At 37.1% G+C, this 21,754-nt stretch overlaps 1 protein-coding gene across 41 annotated transcripts in view; it reads left to right on the forward strand.

Annotated features, from left to right (window-relative positions):
- SOX6 (SRY-box transcription factor 6) overlaps window positions 1–21,754 on the forward strand; it is a 701,644-nt gene that overhangs the window by 424,342 nt on the left and 255,548 nt on the right. For all 41 annotated transcript variants that reach the window (XM_074275215.1, XM_074275217.1, XM_074275188.1 and 38 more), the window contains one exon: window positions 18,107–18,196. In XM_074275215.1, coding sequence (XP_074131316.1) covers window positions 18,107–18,196 — 90 coding nt within the window. The remainder of the gene's footprint in view (window positions 1–18,106; window positions 18,197–21,754) is intronic.

Raw genomic sequence — 21,754 nt, forward strand, 5'->3', positions numbered from 1 at the left:
ACCTGAACAAATGGTTTCAGGAAGGGGAATCCTGAAGTCTTTTCAAAGAGTGGTTTAATGCCCCTGTATTTACTGGCCGCCACACATTTTCTTTTTTGCTCAGAGCTCATGCTACTTGTGACACATTGTCATTGGTGTGGCTGAAAAGATTTCCAGTGAGGGAACTTGCCTTTTTCATAGGGTGTACAAGGAGAAGGTAATGTTTGTAGAAAGCTGATGCTTTCTAAGAGCTCATCTTTCCTTTCCCTATGTTTTAGCCCGTTACGTTGAAATTCAGACATATACAATGGAAGGTATCCTGGCCTTAGACCCAGAAAATCTGTATTCAGTTCTGATTCTGCCATTAACTTTCTGTGTGAGGAGACTAAGTTTTTATTCCTTTCTGGATATCAGTATCTTCCCCAGTAAAATAAGAGGGAGTGATAAGATAATGCTTATGTCCTTTCTAGCCCTAAATCCTAAGATTCTTTGACTGGGCGTAAAGATCCTTCAATTAAATTTGATTCAACTGAACAAATTTTTAGTGTCTGGTATTTATATATCACTTTGTTATTGAAACCAGAAGGTGTTGCTGCAAGTCACAATTTGGAAGTAGTATAGAAATGAAGCCTGAAAGTAAAAAAATTTAGTCTTCTGACTCCCCCTCCTACCAGGTGAGGGGTCCAGGCAGATATTTTACAGACCTCTTTCCAGTAGCCTGCCCTGCAGGTGTAAGTTTCCCTTGGTCCACACCTCTACCCCACCCCTTGCTTGAAGACCCGAGATTCCCTGAAGCACCTTTAGCTATAAGCCACACCTAAATCTGGTTCTACAATGACTCATTTTTTTAGCCTAAGGTAAAGGAAAGGAAAAAAAAAATCCCTGGATCTAATTTAGTTCAGCCTTTGTGAAGTTCATACAAAATTATTAATCAAAACCTTAAGGTTCTCTCTTCCTTTCAGCTCAGAGCCTTCTAGCCAATTTAAACTTACCAATTTTTACTAAGGTTCAAAACTCTTTCGTTATTGAATTCTGTGTATTTCCAACTACTCACTGATATATCCTTCATTGTCCTCTCTACCACAATTAATTAATGGACATTCATCACAAAGAAGTTGTCATTGATTGTGGTTTTTATATAAAACAAAACAAAATTAGTAGTTTAAAAAATTCTGCAACAGGCATCTGGGAAGGAGTTGTTCGGATACATCTTTGACAAGGGTCTTGAGTCTTCTAACTCTTATTACATAATGCTTGCTGAGACCTTTTGTCCCTCTGCAGGACCTTCTTTATGTTGTGGCTGCTAATATCTCCTCTCTTGGGCACTGTCTGCTCTCCATTCCTGAGCAGATTCATTCAAAAGTTCTGATGCAGTAGAACAACTTTCCTAAAGCAAGAGTTTATGCTAATCTCAGTGCTTTTTAGGCTGGAAAGAAAAGACTTCCTTATTTGGGACTACAAAATAGGTTTTTGGGCCTTTTTTTTTTTTTTTTTTCTGGTTCAATGGAAAGTGAGTTCCATGAACTTCAGCACAACATGTAAAATATATGCAAATAAAGAAGTAAATAACAAGACATTACAAGAGGGCACTGGCAAATCTGGGATATCAGAAAAATAACCTATGTGTAGGAATTGACATTTAAGCTATATGAACATAGAAATTCTAAAAGATGGCTGACCTTCTTGGAGGGCTTCTAATAAAGGGTTACATTTCACTTCACACTCCTGATTCAGATTTTAGCTATGCCATTAATCTTTTTGTTGTTGTTTTTTTTTCCTTACAAAACACAACTTTGCTACATTTCACATTGTGTTTTATGGGGTCTTGCATACATGTTCTTCCTATCATGGGTGTGGTTGTTCCCTTTCTATTCTCTATATCAGATACAGTCAGATTCCTTGCTTAATGATTCACCTAGGAGAAAACCTCTTTTTCTATTCTGATACTGTGATCAGGACTTAGGGTAAAGGGTCAGAAGCTGAAACACCTTATGTGATGTCTTTGGCAATGCCAAATCTTACAGTCATTTGAAATTGTTGTTGTGACATCCCTAGCATTAGCGCCACCCATTTGCCAAATTTTAAGTGGAAAATCTCAGTCACAGGGCTTGTCTCCCAGCCTTGCTGTGTCCATTGAAACAGCTCTTACATTTTTTTCTGTTTTCAAGAGGACTGGTAAATGGGTGGAATATGTAGAGAGCAGTTCTAGATGGGGAATTGCCTTAAGATAGCAGTAGATTACAACGAATAATTTATTATACAGTGAATTTTAAAGAAGCTGACTAAACATACATTTACAACTATTTACACTTAAAATGAATGTCTATGATATGTCTATAATAACAATAACTGATATTTATAAAGCACTCTATAATTTTAAAAGCTCTTTGCATATATTAATTTACTTGATTTATTCAATATCTCTGTGATGTTAGGCCTACAAATATTATTTCCCCAATTTTACAGATGAAGACACTGAGGCTGCTGAGTGACATTGCCCAAGATTAAGCAGCTAGTCATTGTGGGAGGCAATATTAGAACTCAGCTCTTGCTCACTGTGTCGCCTAGTTGTTTCATCAGATGGAGATAATTTGACAAGTTGGAAAAGAAAAGGGAGCCCATCCAAGTAGGGAGATTAGTCTGATCAGAGCAGAGATTTGTGTGGGGAAGCATTAAGGAGATGGGGTTGGGAATGTATGGTGAGAATGTTGAGTGCCAGGATTACGAGTAGACTTTATTCTGTTGGCCGTAGGAAGACAACGGTGGTTTTTGGGTAGGACACTGATGTAAAGAAAGTGATATCTTTCTTTGGAATATCCATCTGTTAGGGGTTTCTAATGGGACATCTTCTATGATGATAACATAGAGAACATTTCCCAAGAGCACAGTCTCTATTATTCATTCCACTTCTTAGGTAAGGCAGAACAAATATTACTGTGTTTATCTGATGGGCAAGAACCTCTTTGCATTGAGCTTGGAAAGTATACAATTGTATTAAAATTATAATCGTGTTTAATTTTTTATTTAAACAACTTTTTCAGTAGAAAGAGCACTGGCTTGGAAGCCAGTGACTGGGCTCTGCCACCACTTAAATGTGCATGACTTTGGCTAAATAATTTTGTCTCCTATACAACAAAATCCACCAAATGAGGATGTTGAGGGGGGAAATGGGACAAAAAATCATTAAGGTTTTATCCTTCACTCTCTTCTCTCTTCCTTGAGGATCTTATCCATTTCCATGAGTTTAATTATCATCCCTAATACAATTGATTTCCAAATCTTTATTTTTACCCCAGCTTCTACCAAGAGCTTCAGTTCCGTCTTTCTAACTGGTTCTGATTGCCATTTCAAATTCAACATGATGAAAATTAAACACAATTTGCCCCACAGCCCACCCCATTCTATAACTTCTCAATTTCTGTTTTTAGCAATTATCATCATTCCAGTCATCCAGACTCATAAACTTGGAGATATGTTTGACTCCTTTCGTCCTCATCTCACATCACTAATTGCTGACTCCTATGGCATCTCCCTTCCCACGGTCTCTCTCAACAATCCCACTTCCTGCCTTCCTGGTCTGACTGCAACTAACCTTGTTTATGTGCCCTGAATTCGAGGCTTAGAAAACCCCAGTGCCCTAGAAGTGTGAGGTATTGTTTGTATTCTTACATAAATTACTATAATAGGTTACTAGCTTGTCTTTCTCCTTTTAGTTTATTCTTCTTCTCTTCCTTTGCCCTGCTGCCTGTGGCATCTTCCTAAAAGGCCTTGGAAAGTTTTCTACTGAATAAATTCAAAGTGTCCGATTCTGATCCTTGAGGGCCTTTATACTCTGCCTCTAATCTATTTTTTTCCAGTCTTATCTCATATTAATTTTTATCCCATCCTCCTCCTCTATGTCTGGACTAGCCCCAACCAAGCTATTGTACTGTCCATTTTTTCCTCCTTGGATATCCACACCATCCTTTATGCCTAAAAAGGATTCCTCCTTCCTCATCTGCATCAGATGAAATCCTTCCCTTCCTCTGAGTCCCAGCTCAGGCATTCTCATTTTGATGATATCTCTTGAGAAAGTGAGTGTTCCTTCTTCCATTTTCTCACAGGAGCCATATCTCCTCCGTGCTTTTCTCTCACCAGATTTATTTGTAAATAATAACACATCTTTACTATAAGATAAATCTGTGTGTGTTCTTGTTGCATGCCAAAGGCCCTTAGTGAAGGTACATGTCCAGGCCCTTCTAATTGACACATCCTCACCTTTCTCCCATTCTCCTTTTCTGGAAGCAGGAAGGAGTTAGTTTTGGATGGACTCTACTTGGAGATCCAGGTACTATGTAACTTGTGGAAAGCAGAGAAGAGACTCCAGGCCTATAAAAGCGAATATTCATGTACAACAGGCATGTAAGGAATTCTTTTAAAAGGCATCAAAGAATTTGATAGATTAAGAACAAAAACAAAAAGCAAAGCAGGAGGAGCATCCAGAATATAATGTTAAGAATGTCGAAATTGACATTAGGTGTAATGTTATTCAGGAATACGTTATTTTTCTTTTGATTGCGTAGAAGCCTGGCATCGGAATACCCCATTTACATCTTAGAGAATTATTTCATATATTATTATTATATTTCACACAGTGATACCTAGGGATTTTTCTATCTATAGTCAGGAAGTATAAAAATCTAGTGAAAGCAGAATGAAAAGCACCTTCATTGGAGGATGGTGAAGGTAGGGACCACCCTATGATGGGGAGAATAAGACCCCCAAAAAGATGTTTTGAAATTACTGTTTAATGGAAATAGCCATGACTGGCAAGGGCAAGAGAGGAGCTCATCCCAGGCTTGCATCTGATAACTTCCTATTTTCATGAATCATTCTTACTAACTCAGTGGGAAGTGTTGTTCTAGGCTGCTGAAGGACTCTGAGGGCTGAGTGCTCTCCAGATGTGGCACCCTAAGGCAGAGCTCTGATCTCCCCACCTTAGTTGTGGTTCATGTGTTTGCACATAGGCATGGGTGTATGGACACACACACACACACACACACACACACACACACACACACACACACACACAATGTGTCATTTAGCAAAATGCTTGTGAAGTTAACATTTTCCTGGAAGAACCAGATCTGCCTTAATGACCAAATAGTTTTAAGGCAGCCAGCAGAAGTGAATTTTACAGGAACCAAATCTATCTCTTCACACCGATCCTGCCTGTTTTACTTGAGTACTGAGTCATTAGCATGTTTATAATAGTTCTAATTTAGCACAACATTTTCTGAATTTTATCCTTGAGTCATTTACAAATTGTTCATATTGAGTAAACAAAGGAAACAGATTGCATTTTATACTTAGTAATTTATCTGAAAGCAGAGGGGAGGGTTAATTGTTTGAAAGTTTTGCTCTGTTTGGGGAAGTAAGCCTCCTCTTGCATTGCTTGGCGTACAATGCATTTCCCCCCACCCACATTTCTGGAAAAAAAAATTGCCATGGAGCAAAATGAAAAATGAGGAGCAGGATGGGACTGGCCCCTCCCCAAGGGGCGTGGGGAGCAGAATTGGAGCTGGCACGGGGTGAACTCCAACAGTTGGTGCATTCCTTAATGATCCAGTGCTAGAGAAGTCCAGCTCTCCCTGGCTCAGCATCTGTGTTGATGTTGATATCAGCGCCCCACTGTATGGGAAAAGCATGCTTTCTCTCATTGCTTGGCTAAAAATAGCGTGGAATATAGCATTGTATGAGTTATTTTCGGATAACAAAAACATTTAGGGGGTTAAAGGTTTGCCTTCTTGATTGAAAAAGGTCAGTGGTATAGCTTCTCCTGCTTTTTCAGACTGGATTTTTTTTTTTTTCTTGAGTTTGCAACCCATTCAACTCTGCTCAGACAAGCTGTTTTAGGTCCATTTGGTTCGACCTGCCAAACCTACTCTTTAGGGTGGCTTTCCCATCAAGCTTTCTCATAGCACAGAAGGCTGGTCTGGAAGGGGCCACCCTCTACACCTTTGTAAAGCTCTCCTATGGAAATTCCTTTGCTTCATTGGAAAGGGGTGGAGATGGAGGCGGACGTCAGGGAACCACTGGGTATGTTATTGTGAGTTCAAAATGAAACTGGCACATTTTTAGTGTCTAATTATTTTTAGTGAGCTTGGAGAGTTTTAATTAAAATTTAAGAGAGCCCTCTAAGCTCTCCAAGCTCCAATTTTCTCATACTGTATTGTGGCCCACTTGTCACCAAAAAAAAAAAAAAAAAAATGTACAGTAAGGCTCACGCCGAGTCTTGCAGTCTTTGTGTGTCCTGCTGAAAAGAAGACGCAAGGACTTTTGGACAGGTCATCATTGAGCTTGGAGACACTCAGGCTTGTTCATGCTAGAGAGTTGGGATTCCTGAATAAAACAGGAAAGGAGGCAGCTAGTGATTTATTAGGGGATTTAGGAGGCAGAAGGCGAAGCACACAAAAGGATAGAAACTGTTGCTTTTCACTCGGAAACATTTGAAAGAGATTCACCATGTCATTTTTCTAATGAGTTAGCATTCCTAATTTTAAGTGTCTCTTTGAGGCAAAAGAATAATGGTGTGTGTGCTCACGAGTAAAGGATTTGAAAGTTCAACTAAGATGGTTACCATTTCTCCCCTACTCCTCCCCCCACTCCCTTTGCATTTTAACAGTAATCTGTCTGACTCTGTCTTGCTTCTATTTTTTTTTTATTCCAGTTTAAACACCCCATCCTCATATATGGTAAACAGCCTTGTTAACTGAGAGCAATTGTGAAAGGTTCCCTTCAAATCACTGTTGAGTCTGGGAAGGCAGTCTCTCAAATGCCTTCACTTCCAATTTTCTCTTATGCTATAAGCATTAATTATTAGCAGATGAAAGCATGGAAATTCACCAGGCAATGATGAGGCTTCCTGGACCTAGTCTAAGTGGGGAGATTGAAACCCAGGTACTCACACAGAGTAAACATTTCTCCGCAACCCAATATTCTGCCTTCGGGCTGGTTTTTGATTAGTTCTGAATTATACCCACCTCTATTATTGCAACCAAAGTTTATTGAAAAAGTAAGAAATATATAATTAGTGTGTGAAAGCAGAATAAAGAGAGCCATGGTGACCCACAATATACTCTCAAGACTTTTGGCCAGTTTTCTGTCTTTGAAATAAAAGGCAACAGGCATTGTGGTCCAAACATTTGAATTTTGATGACCTCTTTTTTAGTTTTTTCAAATCTACCAAATCATAAAGGTATAAATTGTTGACATCCAAGCTCATTATTTCAAAATAAGTTTGCTACTTTTCCTTTTGCCCCTGAGATAAATTATGGTTTAATTTGGACAGATACATTATGGGGACTGAAGGCCATGACATTTTTTTTTTAAATGATATAGAGCTGTGCAAAGTAGTTCTTTATCTCAAGGAAATCTGGAGGGCAGATATTTCCACAAAGGCTTGCAATCTCACTGCTATTTTTTAGCTGAAAAGAGCTCCATCAGTCAGGGTCTCCATGACTTGCCTTATATATACTCATGGAATTTAGAAACTTGAAGGAATGCGTAAGGGTCATGAGTACCAACCCCTCCATTTGACAGATGAGGAAACTGAGGCCTTGGGGGAATAAGGAGTGACATATCTAAAGCTTCAAAGTAAGATGGCAGTGCCCCAGATAAAAAGTTGGACCAGACTGCCATCCCATTTTATGAATGTTACCCACATTGCTATGTATTATTAGTTGCTTTAAAGTCAGCTGCATGGAACATAGAGATCTCTGCAGAATACTTCCAAGAGAATTTTTGGTTACTTAACGCTTTTCATTAAGGAGCCCATGTGGCTTCTGAGTTAAATTCAGTCTGTGCTGTCCTACTCCTTGGTGTGAATGCTGTGCAAACTTTGTTCTTTTTACTGTCTTTAGCTTTTTAGTTTTGCTGCCTTCTATGCATGATCAGAACATGATAAAGCCTCAGAAGTTGCTTGGGGAAGTTGGCGCCCTGTTAATGAAATGGAAGGATATATCACAAGGGATCCTTATCTATGATTAGTGTCCACACCTTGCTTTTGTTTTGAATGAGATTTAATTCTATTCATTTTATATATAATTGTGTCTCGACTGTTCATTAATTCATCCCAAGATACAGAAGTATGATCAATAGCAGCAAAGGGAACATAGGACTCTTCTTTAATTTAAATACACTCCTTTTCCTGCTCTCCTGATGCAATGAAAAGAGATGACGTGAGTTCAAATGTTAACTTTGTCTCTTAAGACCTGTGCGACTTTAGTGACATCACTTTCTTTCTCTGGGTCTCAGTGTCCGAATCTGTAAGTTAAGGAGGTTGGCTTCAATGATCTCCAGTGTCCTTCTCAAATTAAATCTATAATCCTGTGAGTTCTATTTCCTATCCTCCTTCACTTTACAACATGGACTGGATGACCTCTGGAGGTTCCCTCGCTGTAGGGCTCCATGTTTCTGGGCTCTGCCTCTTAGTACTGTGATGTGGTGCAGTCCACTTTACCTTTTATGACTTCAATTTCATCTTCTGTCAAATCAGAATGTTGGATTAACCAATCTCTAAAGTTTATTCTTATTTTAAATTCCATGATTTGAACTAAGAGTTTAAAGATAGATAAAATGGCATAAATAAGCTTTCTTTCTGTCTTTCTTTTTTTTTTTTTTTTTTTTTACTGATACCTCTTGTTTTTAACACTATACTCATTTTGCATATACCCTTAATTTTTAACAAAGGAACGGATTAAACAAAACTAGCTAGACAAGGCAACTATGACTAACAATGTAAGCAAAATTCTATACCTGCAGTCTCCCACTTCTCTACTAAGAGGAAGGATCAGTAATTGATTACATGTTCTCTGGAGGCTGGATTGGTCATTGGTTACTCTTTAGTGTTGTTCATGTTTATATTATTTTAGTCAGTACCTATTTGACTTTGCTTTCTTAGTTTTTGGATTAGTTCGTGCAGGTTTTCCCAAATTTGTCTCAGTCCTCATATTTGTAATTTCTTATGGTACAATAATATTCTATTACATTAACACAACATGGTCTGTTCAGCTGTTTCCCAAGCAATAGGCAGCTGCTTTGTTCTGCTCATTTGTGAATCTCATTTGTGAATTAGTCAAGATTGCACATATTGATCCCAATTCAAATCCCACCTTTGACATTTGCTAGATGACTGGACCCTGGTTGAATCAGTTAAGCTGTCTGAAGCTCAGTTTTCTCATTTACAAAATAGATATAACAATAACATCTACCATATAGGATTATTGTGGATGTCAAATGAGATAACGTATATAAAGATTCTGTCCTGACACCTCTTTTCTTCTCTTTCAATATTCTCTCCGGGTGAATTTATCAGCTCCTAGTGGTTCAATCAGCAGCTCTATTCAGATAGCTCCTAGTTCTACATAGCCAGCCCTAGTCTCTCAGGAGCTCCATTCCTGAATCAACAACTACCTTATGGGCATTTCAAATGGGATGTTCCATAACTAGTTCTCACTGAACGTGTCCAAAAGAAGAACTCATCTTTCCCCAAAATGCATCTCTCTTCTACACTTCCTTATTTCCATCAAGGATACCACCACCCCTCTAGTTACTCAGATGCACAACTTTGTATTAACTCAACTCATTCTCACTCTCTTCCCACCATATCTGATTAGTTTCCAAGTCTTGTCAACCCCATCTTTGCAAAAGCTCTTGCATCTGTTCCCTTTTCGCTCCCCCCAATTTAGCCTCCTAATTGATTTTGCTTCCTCACATCTCTCTCCTCTCTAAGCATTCCATAGCAATATTCCTAAATAATAGGCCAACTTTGTCACCCCTCTCCTCTACAACTTCAATGGCTCCCTGTCAACTCTAGAACTATTGTTCTGGCAGTTAGAAACGCCAGCTTCAGCCTAACTTACCAGTCTAATTACATAGTAGTTATTATACTCTTTGGTCTATTCAAAAGGACTTCACTGTTCCCCAGACTTCTCACCTCTGATCTGTTGCACAAGTTGTCCCTCATGGACATACTGGAATACACTCCACTCTCAACTTCTTTCTTTTCTTTCTTTTCTTTTTTTTATAATAGCTTTTTTATTGTTCAAAATACATGCAAAGATAGTTCTCAGCATTCACCCTTGAAAAACCTTGTGTTCCAAATTTTTCTCCCTCCCTCTCCCCTCTCCTAGACAAGCAAGTAATCCAATATAGGTTAAACATGTGCAATTCTTCTAAACGTATTTCCACATTTATCATGCTGCACAAGAAAAATCTGATCAAAAAGAAAAAAAAATGAGAAAGAAAAAACAAGGGTAAACAACAACATCAAGTAAAGGTAAAAGACTAGGCTTTGATCCACATTCAGTCCCTAAAGTCTTCTCTCTGGATTCAGATGACTCTCTCTATCACAAGTCTGTTGGAATTGGCCTGAATCACCTCATTTCAACCTCTTTTTCTTAGAAGTCCAAATAATTTTCAAAGCTCAAGTCACATATTTCTTTCTACAAGAGATCATTCTCAGCAGCTTGTGCTTCCTCACCACCCTATTATCTCATATCTATCTTGTATGAATTTATATATGCATGTTATACATATTGGCTCCCTGATAATAATAAAAGCTTTTTGAAGTGAGGGCCTATTTCATTTTTGTTGCTGTAACCCTAGCATGTAGTACAGTGCCTGGGACATAGTATATGCTCCCAAGGAAAAAAAGCTGCTGATTAATTGATTAATTAAAAGACTTTACAAATCTTAAAATGCTATATAAATATCAACTATTATGGGGCTATTATTATGTTGTCGGTCTAGCAGTGGAGACCATCAGTGAATGATACTAAGAATTTTCATACCCCTTTATAGAAAGTTGCCTAGTTTCTCTTCAGCTCGAGCCTCCTCCTCTCTAAAATGGAGGCAGGGAAAAATAGACTAACTGAGAGATGTGCTGAAGCTTAATTTTCTATTATTAATATAAAACACTTGGTAGTTGTCAAACATTATTTCTTGTATATGTTTTCTTTAACATAGCGGAAAAGGGAAGAATGGGAATTTATTGTGAGTTGTGTGACACTTGAAATATTTGTTCTTGATGGCCGCATAGTTTTGTTTTTCTCCCATGATGTCTCAACACATATTCCCTGGGGCTCCTGAAGATTTCAGGCATATTTATAGAAATGAGAGACATATCATAGACTGTTTTACATGTCTGCCTAGTTTATGAATTTTCAGTGAAATTTGCTATCATTATTAATAAATCCCATGCTTTTGTCTTCTGTCATTGGGTAGATGTATCCAATTTGGATTGTATGCAAAGGAACTGTTTTAGCATTTGTATCAGTAATAATTATCAGCTTAGTATATTGTTACAACATGTTTGGAGAGTAGCTTTATAAAAATAACAAGGCTGTGGAATATATCAAGATGAAGACAGCTCAGTTGATCATATTTATTACTGATAGGAGTGTTATAAATATACCACTCTGTGCTGTAACATTTTAGTATGTCTCAAAAAGTCAGACCCAATTTGAAATAATAATCTCTGACAGTCTTGGCTTTGAAGATTCGCTGCTGCACTCTCAAACTTGGGATTTTTTTTTTTTTTAATGTGTGACTCCAACATAAAAACCAAACCTGTACAGAGTGCAAAATGCCCACCCCGTTTCTGAATTTCAAAGAATGCAGTGAGAGTCCTTTGGGTAAATTAAAGACAATTGGAAACTATGCCTTCCTGCTTTTGTTGGAAGGTCACTCAGAGTCCAGCTCCTGATTTCTGGAGTAGATCACTTGTTGAAAGTAATGTGGATTTTTAAGGGAAAGGAAGAAAAGACGGGAGAGAGAGGGGTTGGAGAGAGAGAAAGAGAGGAAGGGGGAAAGAGAGGGGGAAAAGAGAGATAGGGAAAAGAAAGAGAAGAGGGAGGGAGGGAGGGAAAAGGGGGGTAGGGAAGAGAGAGGAAAGGAAGGAAAACAAAGGAAGAAAAATAAATGGAGAAAGTTAAGAAGAAAAAGGGAAAAATAGAAAAAAAATCAAGAAGGGAAGGGAGAGAAAACCTGCTTTTGATAGAATCAAGGTGACTTCCATTTGGAAAGGATTTTGGGTCTCATCCGTGAGAGACAGCTAGCAGGATTTTTCTCCATCACCCACCTCATGACACTTAGCTGGATTCCATCCATTCTTTGGCTGATTGATCATGCCATGGACAAATGTTAATTGTTTTCATCAACGCTTTCCAATCATGAGTATTTTTTCATCTCTTACCTAGAGCTCACCTTCTCTTTCAGTGACTTATTTATCTTCCAACAGTCTTTTAGAGGCCACCTTGATCATGCTGTCACCCTGACAAACTCAAGAAATAAGTTAAAGTGATATTCACTAGTGGGGGTGGGATAACTAGAAAGGGGAAGAGGTTGAGGGTTTTATGTGTGTGTGTGATCACCTGAAATCTTATTTTTTAAAAGAAAGCTACCAAAATATCATTGCTTTGGATTGTAAAATATTATGATTGTTCTTGAAAAGAAATACCTTTTTTCTGTGAATGATTTTATCTCCATGTTCTCAACTTTTACCTTTATACATATATATTCAGAAGTATTTTTGATTCTTTCAGCCAATTTCAAGGTATTTTTAATGTGGGATCATCTGTTTTTTTACTCCATGATCAAAGAATTTCACTCCTCTCAAAATGATTAAGGACCATTTCACATATTTGATCGAGTAATAGATTGATTCATTCAGTCCAGCTGTTTAAGCTGTCTGTGATTATCATAATTTGGGTGGAGGTAGGAAAGACATCCTCACACTTTTTAGTACTTGTTTCATTCTGTTTCTATATTCTTAGTGCCTGGCATAGCACTATATTAGATGCTTAATAAGTGCTTGATTACTGACTCCCAAATCAATATCTCTAAACTCCCTTGTAAGCTCCATACCTACCTTTTCAACCTCTTATAAACTATCTTTTCCAGGATGTTCTAAAGAGATCTCAAAGTTGACATAGCTAAGAAAAAGCTTATTGTTTGTCCTGAAAACTCACTCCTCTTGAGTTCAATTTTATTAATCTTTAGCCTATGTTTGCAATTTAAATCTAATTCTTCCTTTTTCCCTTACTCTATAACTCTTCATTTCCAGATCTTGTTAATTCTGCCTTCATAACATTTGATGTTAATTATTTCTTTTCTATTTCCATTATCAGCATGTATGCATGTATATATATATGCATATATATATATATACACATACATAATACATATTTAAGACCTTGGTAACAAATATATGCATATGTATATATATGAAGACTAGATTACATATATATGTATATGTGTGTGTGTGTATATATATAAAATGTTGAGCAAGTCACTTAAGTTTGCCTTACTCTATTGGAGAAGGAAATGACAAAGCACTCCAGTATTCTTGTCAAGAAAATCCCAACGATAGTATGGTCTATAGGGTCATGAAGAGTCATGTACAACTGAATGAGTGAACAACAACAACAATATACATATATTTTTATTACCAGCAGTATTGCTGCCTTAACAAATTTCTTCACCTCCATTCTCTTCTTCCATCCATCCAGTGACAATCTACTCTTCTTTGACAGGACAATGACCTTTCTTATGTATATGTCTGATCATGGACACATGGACTTTAGAGCCAAGAGGGATATTAGAGTCATCTCACTTCAACCCCTTCACTTTATAGATCATGTTCTGTTCTATGAAACATTTTTAGCATCTCTGTTGTCCTTGTTCATCATTTAAGACCTTCTGTGATTTAGTACTAACGTCTCTTTCAAGGCTTAACTCACTGACAGACTTCCAGGTAACCTGGATTACTCTGTGTATCTAGCCATTCCTTACCCACTTTAGCCTCTATGTCTTTACCCACTTTAGCTTCCGTGTCTTTGCTTGTATTGTTTGTTATACTGAAACTATAGTCCCGTTGGAATGCTAGCTCTTTTATGAAACCTCTGACTTCCTCCCAGCTGACAACCACCTTCCTTTTACATATCACATAGTATATTATTTTACAATCTTTGGATGCATTTATCATGTTAATACTATGCATTATAATCAACTATATGAACCATGTCCCAGTCAAGAATAGGGATTGAGCAATGCCAAGACACAAAGTTGGTGTTCTCTGTGAGGAAGAGAGGTCAGTTTAGCTAGACTATAGACTGTAAGGAGGATATTAAGGAGGATATTATTATATAATTGGGCAGGAGGTAAAAATTGGGACCAAATTAGGAAGGTCTTTAAAAGACAAACATAGAAGTTTGTAATTTGCTTATATTTTAGAATTACATGAGGCAATATATTTAAAGGACTAATGTATAAACCATTTAGTACTATATAAATGTCAGTTATCATTATTATTGCCATAATTATTAATATTATTAATATATCCTAGAGGCAAACCACTGTTATAGAAAGCCATTGAATTTAAGATAGGAACACTGTCAGATCCTGTGCCTAAGGAAAATCACTTTGACAGCTTTGTTAAAGTTGAGTTAGTAGAGAGACTTGAAGCATTTACTGATTGGATTAATCCAAAGTCTAAGGAAGAGATGTTGAGGACCTGAATGTAGGTGATATGGTATTTTTGTGAGTGGAGAAAAGAGGTCTGATATAAGAGATGTGAAGGTATAAATAGTAAAACTTGGCAATGGATTGGATATGTGAGGTGAAGAAGAATGAGGAATTGAGGATCATGCTGAGTTTATGAATCTATGAAAACTGAATAATGGTAATACTCTTGGACAAAAATAGGGAAATGTGCTAAGACTGTTTTGGGGATAGATATAACAGGTTATCTTAAACGTGTTGACTTCTTGATGTCTCTGGGACATGAAATCATTTTAAAATGTCCAGTGGTTGGTGATGGATATATGAAACTGAAGCTTAAGAAAGAAACTAGAGTTACATATATAGATCTGTAGGTCATTTGACCTCAGGAGGGATCAAATCTGGCTTCAGACATGTTCTAGCTGTGTGACCCTGACAAGTCACTTAACCCTGTTTGCTTCAGTTTCTTCATCTGTAAAATGAGCTAGGGAAAGAAATAGCAAACCACTCCAGTATCTTTGCCAAAAAAACCCCACATGGCATCACAAAGGGTTAGAACCAACCACAGGTCATTTGCATAGACATGATAATTTAATAATAACAATTAATGAGGTGACTTAACTGAGAGTTTATAAAGAGAAGCAGCTGAAGGAGGGAATCTTGGAGAACACCTAATTAGAAGGCATGGTATAAAAGAAGAATCAGGGGAAAAAGTTAAATGTGGTCTTATAGGTAGAAGGAAAACCAGGAGATAGCATTAAAGAAATATAGAGAGCAGAAGATGTTAGGAGAGGGTGATTGGTAGTGTAAAATGCAGAAGAAGGTCAAGAAAGATGAGAGCTAGAAAGAAAGTCTATTAGATAAGGCGGTTAAGTGATCCTAGAAGGGGAAATAGTAAGGAGAAGAGAGAAAGTCTTAGTGAGATAGAAAATCAATTAGGGAGGAATAAAGGATTGCCTGGTTGCTATGGGGTCCAACTGAGGTTAAATAACATAATTTGTAGTGTGCCCAGTGAGTAAGGTTGTGTGAGTTCTTACAGCATGTGAATAAGAAAGGATGGGAGGGGAAGGAATGATTGGTGTGAATGAAAGAATGTTTACTATGGGTCAGACACAGTATTAAGACAAATTCAACTTAGTCAATAGCTGGGGGAGAGGACACATCTAGATGTGGGGTTAACGGAAGGTAAGACATGGAATGGAATAACCATCACAAAAGCAAAGGTAGCAGTGATTTCAATGGTCCTCTGTTATGGGCCAGAACTCGGAACTCGAAACAAAGAATTCTTATAAGATACTAAGTCAGTGGAATTGATAGAGACATCTAATTTAGCATGGCTCGGTATGATTGATCTGATCCTACAAGGAGATGTTATAGGCCAGAACTTGAAACAAGGTAGAGAGTGGAATTGAGGAGACAATAGATAAATCTAATTTAGCATTGATTTAATCCCACAACAAATAATGGTTTCTTAGTGATATAATGGTTGGTGTGTACTCAGTGTGGGGCATATAAGCTAGAAGCTTTCAGGGCCAAAAGAGACAAGTGCACCAGGAGCCTGAGACAGATTCATTCCATCGTCCACCATTGTGGTGGCTGCAGGCTGAAGCACAAACCTTTGGAGTTGGGGAGATTCAGAGGGCAGAGAAGGAGGCAGGAGCTCAAGCTCTCAGAACCAAGGAGAGAGATAGGCCTCTAAGAAAGCTAACTGGGCCCCAGGAAAGGAGGCAAGACTTTGAAAGAGATAATAAAGGATTTGGACTTTAATCCCTGGCTACACTTGTGGTGATTCCTGAAGTGAAATGAAGGCTGCTCCCTGAGATCCCAAGAAAACCCAAAAGAGAACATTACAGTCCTCATAGAGAAAGACAAGGAAGGGGTGAGGAGAGTTGAAGTACAATCACCCAGGTAGGACAGCCAGTGGATGGGATAAAGAATGGATCCTGGAATGCAGAGCCAAGGTGCTCAGCTCCTTCCAGCAATAGCATGTGGTGGGAATTAGCCAAGTTTGGACTTTAGGGAAGGGTCAATAGTGATATGACAAGGGGCCAAGAGTTCTGAGAATAGAGGGTAGTGTGTTAAATGGATGAATTTTCAGATTAAGATTGAGAAAATAAAGTCATAACTGGGAGAAAGTTCTAAAGGTTAGAGGAATTGGTGTGTCCCTCACTGGTAGAACCAACTTAAATACTACCTATTCCTAAAGGAGCTCTTTACCTCTTTGGGGTTATAAGCCCCTTCCACAATCCAGGATTGTTTTTCAACTCCTCAGAATATTAGTTTCTTGCCATAGTCATAACGGAGGGAAATATATTATTTGTAAGTGACTAGTGAAAATAAATATGTCATTTTTCTCACCATTTTTGTACATGGACACTTTGAAATCTGTCCTTGGACATACCTACTGAGACTATGTGGATTTAAAGTCAAGAACCCTGGTTCTAAAGAAAGCTTTTCTTGATTTAGTGTCCTTTCTTTATCATAGCTTTATATTTCTCAATGGAAGATGAAGAACCTGTTCTTATAAGAACAGATCTGTTGGGCCATTTACATAAAAAGAGTCACAGTCCTTTTCTCTTAATGGTGAGCTTATTCAACTTGACTTTCATTTCTCTTAGCTTCTCTAAGTGGAAACTTTTTTTTTAATCAATATTTTCCTTCCCCCCCCCTTTTTTTTTGAAGGACTAAATGTTCCCCCCCCCTGAGGTTGGGGTTAAGTGACTTGCCCAGGGTCACACAGCCAGGAAGTATTAAGTGTCTGAGACCAGATTTGAACTCTGGTCCTCCTGAATTCAAGGCTCCTGAATATCCACTGCGTCACCTAGCTGCCCCGAAGGACTAAATGTTTTGAGATTGATTGTCTTCTGTAAAGTCCTGCCATTATTTCTCTTAAGCTTTATTAAGAGAATTGAAGCAGTTAACATATGACATGGAAACTCATTGAAAGAAAGCATTGAGATGTCTGCTTCCCTTTTCAAAAATATAAGTATAAATATTCATTGGATATTAACAAAAGGATGATAAAAATGCCAAATGACAGGTACCTGTTTTTGCAGAAACTACATTTGAAATATAAAAAAAGAAGCAGTCAAGATCAAATTTTTTGGTATTTTCAGAGATTAAAAAATTCTTATCAATAGTTGATAGTCAAATCTCTTAACTTCTCTAGGACTTAATTTCCTTATTTGTAAAATGACCCCTCAACTCCTTTACAATTTTGTTTACAATGCTACACTCTTATTGCATAAATAGTATGCTCACCCAATGTTTGGCTGTTGGAAACTAAACTTTCGGTGGGGGTGGGAATGCTGATGGCACTGACCATTCTTTTTACTCCATTACAGAGCAGCAGAATCAATCATTCTGTTATTCATGCATCAGACAAATTTCTGAAACCTTGCTATTAAAACTCTAGTGGTGCAGCATACCTCCAGGGAGGCTGCTGAATTTCCCTGAAGCCTTTTTGGAGTAGCTGTTGTAGCTGTGCAAATTTTAAAATAGGAGAGTGACTCTGTGAGCCAGGCTTCTGAATTTATGAGTTTCAAAGACACTCATTAAATTTGTATTTCTTTTTTCTTTGTGGCAGACTCATCCTGCATGGAAAAACTACTTTCAAAAGACTGGAAGGAGAAAATGGAAAGATTAAATGCCAGTGAGCTTCTTGGAGAAATTAAAGGTAGGAGATGCAAAATATCAAATGTACCAATGCAGATATGTTGTTGTGGATATCAAAATGATTGCTGAATACAAGGAAATATTTATCTTGGACTTAGTCAAGTCAATAAGCATTGAGTAAGGAACCTACTATGTGCCAGGTACTAATAAGCACCGAGGATATAAAGAAAGGCCAAAAAATAAACCCTGCTCTCAAGAACCTTACAATCTAATGGAGTATAAGCCCATTCTTTGGGCTAACTCATTACCATTCATCTTTATGGGTCATATTTATTGGAGGTCTTTTATATAACAGAAAACTCTTGAGTGTTATGACTGGAAAAAGACAAATACGCTTTCCTGGACTATAAACATTTTACTCACATGTTTACTGATTGACCTATGTGTCCTTGTTGACTAATATCCTTGTTGATTCATTCAGTGTAAGAGTTATTGTTTATGAAGTTAGGGAATAAAGAGATTTAGAGATCTAGAATGAGAAGGACCTGGATGTTGATCTTACTGCTAGACACTTGTTAGTTCTTTGATGAGAAATCTCTTGAATCAGAGAATTTGTAAAATGGGGATAGTAATATCTGTAGTGCATATCCCACATGATTGTGGTAAGATTCAAGGTGATAGGTAGAAAGAACTTTACATAGAATATGAGTGCCAGCTATTATTGGATGGCACAGAAGAAGAAGCTCTGGCTTTGCTCAGAGGCCCTGAATTGAAACCCTGGATCAACCACTTGAGGCCTGTGTAACTACAGATAAAATCAATTCATAAAGGACTCAGTTTTCTCAACTATAAAGTGAAAAATTTGGATTAGATGACTTTTTAGGTTCAGTTGTAGTTTTAGAGCTGGAAGTGATCTCAGAACTCCCCATCTTCCTACTATTTTATATCAGATAGAATACGTAGAGAATTTCCCAGAGTTACACAGTTATTATGTGTCTAAGGTGAGATTGGCAATGTATGGGACAAAATTCATGTTTTTAGGCAGATGAATATCTCTATCTTTTAAGACAGTTCTCCTTCCCCCCTCCTGCCCCCATTTAAAAACTCCTTATGGCTCATTATTGAATGTGTACCACTTAATTTTTTTTGAACTTTTATTGCTACCTTTTTAAAATTTCATTGTCACTATCATATACCAGTAAACCTCTGCTAGAATTCTTCTTCCTTTTAACAGCAAAACATAGCTAAACAAAAGGAATCATTTAATCTGATAATGTATGCAATATTCTATGCTTTTAATTCACTCCTTTCCTATCAAGTTCTACTATCTGTCTTCTGGAACTAAAATGATTTGTTGAGAATATCACATAAGATAATATTTGTAAAATGCTTAACACAATATCTGGCATACAGTAGGCATTTAATCAATACTTGGGGCTTTTTTTTCTCTTTACCTCCCCATTGCATTTAATCTGAATTCTGATATCTTTTGGAGTTATTTTAATTCATGTTCTTTTGTTATTGTGTTGTTATTTTGATCTTGCCTTATTCATTTTGAATCAGTTCATATAATTTATTCCATATTTCTTGGAATTCCTCATATCTGCTATTTCTTGGGGTATAATAATATTCTGTTCCATTCACATCACAATTTGTTTAGTCATTCCTCAATTGGTAGTTATCCATTTTGTTTTTGTCATTCCCAGTAGTGAGTTCAGTGGGTTAAAGGATACGAACAGTTCAGTGACTTATTTGGCAGAATTTCAAATTATTCTTTTCAGAAAATTTGGTCCAATTAACACACCAAAAGAGTGTTAGTTTGATATATTTCCCTGGATATTGTTTCCATGAAACAAATTCAATTGATTTGATTGTGATAGAAAGGTTGGATCTGACCATGGCTTTCATCTTTGATATTACACTCTTTTTGGGCTCTGAGTCAGCATGAGCCATAATACTGGACCATCAGAGACCACTATAAACACTTCTACTCACCTAATGATGACATAACCTCAGAATAGCAATTATAATTGCTACACCACCCACCTCCATTGGTTCTTTGTTCTTCACTTGATCTATTTACTTTTAAACAATTAAAAAAATTTTTTTTTCTTATCAATTTCTTTTCCAAGTACATCATCCCCCTTTCTTACTGAAAGGGCCAGCCTTATAATAAAGCATAAAAAGAAAGAAAATAAAAAGTATTTTAGCCAAACTAACTAACACATCAGCTGAGTTGAACAGGAAGGAGGAAAAGTACATTTTCTCATATCTTATTTTGGGGCCTGAACTTGGTTCAGTGTTCAGTTTTGTCGTTGGAATTGTCCTCTCCCTTTCTACTTTCTACTTCCATTATCATCATATTATCCATTCATTATTCCAATCATATTCCATATCATCATCCTATACATTGTTTGTCTAGTTTTGCTTGCTTTACTTTGCCTCTGTCCTTCTGTTTTTCCAATGTCTTTATTTCTTCATTGTTATCATTAGAATAGGAAAATATTCTAAATATATTCATGTACTATGATTTATTTAGACATTCCTAAAAACATGGGAATGCTTTGCTATCATGAAAGGACTGCTATGATCTATGCTTTGATATATCATGGACCCTAAATTCTTTCTTTTCCCTCCTTGAAATATTTAACCAGAGAATTAATGAAAAAGAATGCCAATGAAGGTGGCCTAGCTGCACCAGACCTAAAATTATATTTTAAAGCAGCAGTCATCAAAACCATTTGGTACAAGCTAGTCTATCAGTGGAATAGGTACAGGACAAATAGTCAATAACTATAGCAATCTAGTGTTTGACAAACCCAAAGACTCCAGTTTTTGGGATAAGAACTCACTATTGACCAAAAACTGTTGGGAAAATTGGAAACTGGTATGGAAGAAATTAGGCATTGACCCACACCTAACACTGTATACCAAGATAAGGTTGAAATGGGTTCATGATCTAGATGTAAGGAGTGATATTATAAGCAAATTAGAAGAACATTGGATAGTTTACCTCTCAGATCTGTGGAGAAGGAAGGAATTTGTGCCCAAAGAAGAACTGGAGCTCATTATTGAACACAAAATAGATAATTTTGATTATATTAAGTTAAAAAGTTTTTGTACAAGCAAAACTAATTGCAGACAAGATTAGAAGGGAAGCAATAAATTGGGAAAACATTTTTTACATTCAAAGGTCCTGATAAAGGCCTCATTTCCAAAATATAGAGAGAATTGACTCAATATAAGAATTCAAGCCATTCTCTAACTGATAAATGGTCAAAGGATATGAAAAGACAATTTTCAGATGAAAAAGTTGAAACTATTTCTAGTCATATAAAAAAGTGCTCTAAATAACTATTGATCAGAGAAATGCAAATTAAAACAACTTGCGATACCACTACACACCTGTCAGATTGGCTAGAATGACAGGGAAAGATAATGACGAATGTTGGAGAAGATGTAGGAAAACTGGATACTGATACATTGTTGGTAGAATTGTGAATGGATCCAACCATTCTGGAGAGCAATTTGGAACTATACTCAAAAAATTATCAAACTGTTCATATCCTTTGATCTAGCAGTGTTTCTACTGAGCTTATATCCCAAAAAGATCTTAAAG

This window comes from Sminthopsis crassicaudata, chromosome 6, assembly GCF_048593235.1.
Source record: "Sminthopsis crassicaudata isolate SCR6 chromosome 6, ASM4859323v1, whole genome shotgun sequence".
NCBI classification, from domain to species: Eukaryota; Metazoa; Chordata; class Mammalia; order Dasyuromorphia; family Dasyuridae; genus Sminthopsis; species Sminthopsis crassicaudata.